Genomic DNA, 5,343 nt, shown 5'->3' with positions numbered 1-5,343 from the left:
GACAGAGAGAGAATGGAAGGAGAGACGCACAGAGAGTGGGGAAGAAAGTGAACAGATGAGATGAAAGGAAGTGGCATTCAGAACTTCCCCAACCGGGCATCAAACCTGCGGCTCCTGTAGTGAAAGCATGGAGTCTTAACCACTAGGCAAGTCCAAACGAAGGGTGATTTGGAAGCAGACTAATACAGAGTCAGAGATTGAGATGGAGATGGGTTAGCTCCAGGTATAAAGTTAAAGAGAAACCAACAAAACTTTAAAATTCTAAGGCTTTCCCCATCACTTTTCCCTAGAAGATAATGTAGGATTAAAGATAAATCATTCAAAAATGCACAAACTCGGCACTTACATTGTGGACGGCCCTAGCTTGATTTGTATTTTATTCCTGGCTCTGCCCCTGCCCATATGTGCAATGTTTGAGTCTGCTAAGAACTGGAGAACTACACCTGGAGAGAAGTTCAAAGGGAAGAACAGAGACTTTACTGGAGGATAGCGAGCCTGACGTGTACCGCTTTATCGCCCTCTGAAAGTCACGGCGGAGGGACTTCCCAGGGGGTCCACTGGTTAAGACTTGCTTTCACTGCAGGTGGCACAGGTTTGATCCCTGGCTGGGGGACTAAGATCTCACATGCTGCATGGCAAAATAATAATAACAATAAAAAAAATAAAGTCACAAAGTACTTCCACTTATATCTTTTGATCCTTATAACTACTCCAGAATTTAGGTCTTGTGGGTATTTTGACCCCCTTTTTATGGATGAGGAATCTAAGAACGAGGTTGGGTAAAGGCCTTCTTCCAGGTCACAGACTTCTCACTGTGCGCTCACACGGCAGCAGGTGCTAGGGAGCTCTGAGGAGTCTCTTTCATAAAAGCAGTGATTCCACTCACCAGGGCTCTGGCCTCGTGACTTAAACATCTCTCATCTAAGGCCCATATTTTAATGCCATCACACTGGGCATTAGTATTTGAACCTGTGAATTTGGAAAGAATGCAAATATTCAGGCCGTATCAACCATGGATAGGCACAAAGAGATGATATGAGATAAGTGAACGTGTGTGTGTGTGTGTGTGTGTGTGTGTACAAGCAATAGAGAGAGGATGAAGGAAGAAATGGACAGATAATGGGGAAGAAAACCAACAGGTAAGATGTTCTCTTAAAAACATCTCTTCCTTCAGTTCAGTCTCTCAGTCGTGTCCGACTCTTTGTGACCCCATGGACTGCAGCACGCCAGGCCTCCCTGTCCTTCACCAACTTCTGGAGTTTACTCAAACCCATGGCCATTGAGTCAGTGATGCCATCCAACCATCTCATCCTCTGTCATCCCCTTCTCCTCCTGCCCTCAATCTTTCCCAGCATCAGGGTCTTTTCAAATGAATCAGTTCTTCCCATCAGGTGGGCAAAGTATTGGAGTTTCAGCTTCAGCATCAGTCCTTCCAATGAACATTCAGGACTGGTTTCCTTTAGGATGAACTGGTTGGATCTTCTTGCAGCCCAAGGGACTCTGAAGAGTCTTCTCCAACACCACAGTTCAAGTGCATCCATTCTTCAGCGCTCAGCTTTCTTTGTCGTCCAACTCTCACATCTGTACCTGAGCACTGGAAAACCACAGCTTTGACTAAACCGATCTATGTTGGTAAAGTAATGTCTCTGCTTTTGAATATGCTGTCTAGGTTGGTCATAGCTTCCCTTCCAAGGTGTAAGCGTCTTTTAATTTCATGGCGGCAATCACCATCTGCAGTGATTTCGGAGCCCAGAAAAATAAAATCTGCCACTGTTTCCACTCTTTCCATCTCTTCCTTACAAAGGAAAAATGACTTCTCGAAAATAATATAAGGAAGAAGAAGTAACAGTGCGAAACCTATGACCGCTTACCCCCGTCTCCCATCTGTCAGAGAGCACACCCGTCTGTCTCCACCCCACAGTGTCACGGAGGAGCATCGGGGTGTTTGTAGTGTTCAGGACGACAGGAACCTCATCACTGCTCTCTTCAAAGCATGCTTAAGCTCTCGAGTCCTCATACTGTAGATCAAGGGGTTCAGCATAGGGATGATGAAGGTGTAAACCACGGACACTACTTGGCCCCTCTCTGGAGAGTAGCTGGAGCTGGGGTGTAGGTAGATGAGGCTGGTACCTCCATACTGGAGCAGAAGCACGGTCATGTGGGAGGAGCAGGTGGAGAAGGCCTTGGGCCTCCCCTCTGCAGAGCGGATCTTCAGGATGGCGGCCGTGATGAAGATGGAGGACAAGGTGATCAGCAGGAAGAGGAGGGTGAGGACGGCGACACTCACCACGAAGAGCGTGGCCTCGTGGACCCGGGTGTCCGCACAGGCCAGTCTCATGACGGGCAGGACGTCACAGTAGAACGTGCCGATCTCCTTGCCGCTGCAGAAGGGGAGTCGGAAGATGAGCACAGTCAGCTGCGTGGCCAAGATGAACCCCAACACCAGGGAGCCCAGGGCCAGTCGGGCACACAGCTGCCAGCTCATCATGAGGCTGTAACGCAGAGGGTGGCAGACGGCCACGAACCTGTCATAGGCCATGACGGCCAGCAGGATGCAGTCAGCGCTGCCCAGGAAGATGAAGAAGAACATCTGGGCACCGCAGGCAGCCAGGGAGACGAGGGTTCTCCCCGCGGACAGGGTGCTGGCCAGTGTCAGAAGGGCAATGGTGGTGGAGTAGCAGGTCTCCAGAGCCGCCGGGTTGGCCAGGAAGAAGTACATGGGGGTGTGCAGAGAGCGGCGGGCCCAGATGACGAGCACGGTGGAGATGTTGCCGCCGACGCTGACCAGGTACATAATCAGGAAGGCCGCGAAAATCAGCATCTGAACCTCAGGGAGTTTGGAGAAGGGGCGGAAGTGGAAGTGAGTCATCATCCCGGTCTGGTTCGCATCCTCCGTGTGTCCGTGCACTGGGCCTGCTGATGGTCCAGGCGCCGCCCCTGAGGACGGCCAAATGTCAGGACACAGGATTCCTGCGGGCTGACCCATTCAGCTCCGTGTCTCTCCCTTCCTTCCTCAGCTCCAGCCATCGTTCCCTCCAAACTCAGCGTCTCACTTCTTCAACAGCTCTTTCGTTCTAATCACCCAGAAGTAGCTCCCACTGAAATCTTTTTTTTAAGTCGTGGTGAAATATATGTTATGTAATTGTTATCATTTTAACCCTGTGTCAATGTACAATTCAGCGACATTAAATACCCTCACGATGGTGTATAACCTTCGCCTCTATCTCTACCCAAAACTTTTCATCATCCCCAACAAAAGTTCTACTTAATAATCTAAAACTGCCCACAGTCTCCTCCCAGCTCCTGGCAACCTCCAGCCTACTTTGTCTCTATGACGTTTCCTATTCTTGGTGCCTCATATAGGTGGAGTCGTACTCTATTTGTCCTTCTGTGTCTGGCTTATTCCACTAAGCATAATGTTTTCAAGGTCTGTCCATGTAGTAGCTTATGCCAAAATCACATTCCTTTTCAAGGTTGAATAACACTCCATTGTGTGTGTATATACCCCACTGTGTTTATCCTTTTGTCTGTTCACGGACTCTTGGATTGTTCCACCTTTTCGCTATTATGAATAACTCTGTGATGAACATTGGTGGAGGAATAGCCGTCCAGCTCAGCTGTGAAATATTAATCCACAGCGTACCACTGTTGTTACTGTTTAGTCACTAAGCCATGCTTGGCGCCCCAACGGACTGCACGCCACCAGGCTCCTCTGTCCATGGGATTTCCCAGGGACGAATACTGGAGTGGGTTCCCATTTCCTTCTCCAGGGGTTATTTCCCACCCAGGGATCGCACCCACGTCTCCTGCACTGGCAGGTGGATTCTTTACCCCTGAGCCACCAGGGAAGCTCGGTACACCATTCCCAGAGCTCAGATCTCTCTACTCCCTCAATCCCTTGCCTGGTTGTCAAGAGCACAAGCTCATCTGTCATTGACCAATGGAATGATCTGGAGCAAATTGCTGACGTTTCTGCTTCAATTTCTTCATCTATGAAGAAAGCAATAGGACACAGCACTTAGGATTGTTCTGAAAAGGAAGTGTGTCTGATCCCTAGGAAATTCTCCATAAACGTGAGCCAACGCCATTAACACGACTGTCCCTCCCTCTTGTAAGCCCGCCTCGATGCCCCCAGCTCTCCCAGAGACGTCTCCTTTCGGCTCCCCTCCCTGCTCCAGCCAACCGAGACCGATGGCCCGACTCTTCCGTCAGTCTTTGCTGATTCTTTCACTTCTTGACCTTCTGCCAATCCTGTTACCTTCTGTAATATCCAGCCTCTTCATTCCAGGCTGACCATGACTACAGGAGACCGCAAAACTCCGCCGACTGGTGCCTCTGCTGCTGCTGCCGAGTCGCGCCAGCCGTGTCCCACTCTGTGCGACCCCAGAGACGGCAGCCCACCAGGCTCCCCCGTCCCTGGGGTTCTCCAGGCAAGAATACGAGAGTGGGTTGCCATTTCCTTCTCCAGTGCAGGAAAGTGAAAAGTGAAAGTGAAGTTGCTCAGTCATGTCCAACCCTCAGCGACCCCATGGACTGCGGCCCACCAGGCTCCTCCGTCCACGGGATTTTCCAGGCACGAGCACTGGAGTGGGCGGCCATCGCCTTCTCCGGACTGGTGCCACAACAGAGGTAAAAAGGTGTTATGAACCCTAGTACTGTCCCCAAGCCTCTGAATCAGCTGTTCCCTCTGGTCCCCATGACAATTGGAGCAAATTTCCTTGGTCTCTTTAAGACCTCTCTTCTGCTCTCTCCTGTCTCACAACAATAATGACCCAGCCTCCAACTTCACTGAAAAAAAAAAGTAAATAAATAACAGAAGCTACCTGGAGGCAACTCTTCACCATCCTGACCAGCTCTAGACCCGGAACACTCTCTGCCCAGCCCTGCACCCACAGCAAGTTTCCACATGCCTTTCCAGAAGTGTCCCCTCTCCTCTGCAAAACCAGTCATCTGAGCCCCTGTGCTCCCTCTGGGATCTTGCACAAGTCATTCCCTCTGTCTCTGATGTCTGCCTTTGATCCCCTCTACAGCAATGTTACCTCCCATGGTAAAATGAAGAAGAAACCCCTTAATCTTACATCATCCTCTAAGGCCTCCTGGTCTCCTTTCCACATCAACCATCTCCCACTCGTTCTGCAGCACAATCTGCTTTCCATCTTACACCCAGAGACCACTCCAGAAAGGCCTCTAGTGGCTTCCAAATTGCTCGATCCAAGAGCAATTCAACTGGGTTGTTCTTTGGGACACCATCTTCTCGCTCAGCTGGTTTTCTGAATAACGTCTCCATCCATGCCCAAAGAGCTCATCACTGGACTTTTCAGTGAATAGTTTGAGCTTGACTGA

General features: G+C 50.1%; 1 protein-coding gene across 1 annotated transcript; it reads right to left on the bottom strand.

Annotated features, from left to right (window-relative positions):
- Nucleotides 1-1,945: 1,945 nt before the first annotated feature.
- On the bottom strand, nucleotides 1,946-3,548 carry LOC120877126 (olfactory receptor 10V1-like). The gene has a single exon (XM_040259454.1). The coding sequence runs from the start codon at nucleotides 2,984-2,986 to the stop codon at nucleotides 1,955-1,957; it is 1,032 nt and encodes a 343-aa protein (XP_040115388.1). The 5' UTR covers nucleotides 2,987-3,548; the 3' UTR covers nucleotides 1,946-1,954.
- Nucleotides 3,549-5,343: the final 1,795 nt, after the last annotated feature.

This window comes from Oryx dammah, unplaced genomic scaffold, assembly GCF_014754425.2.
Source record: "Oryx dammah isolate SB20612 unplaced genomic scaffold, SCBI_Odam_1.1 HiC_scaffold_17, whole genome shotgun sequence".
NCBI lineage: Eukaryota > Metazoa > Chordata > Mammalia > Artiodactyla > Bovidae > Oryx > Oryx dammah.
This window is presented reverse-complemented; position numbering and strand designations above follow the sequence as displayed.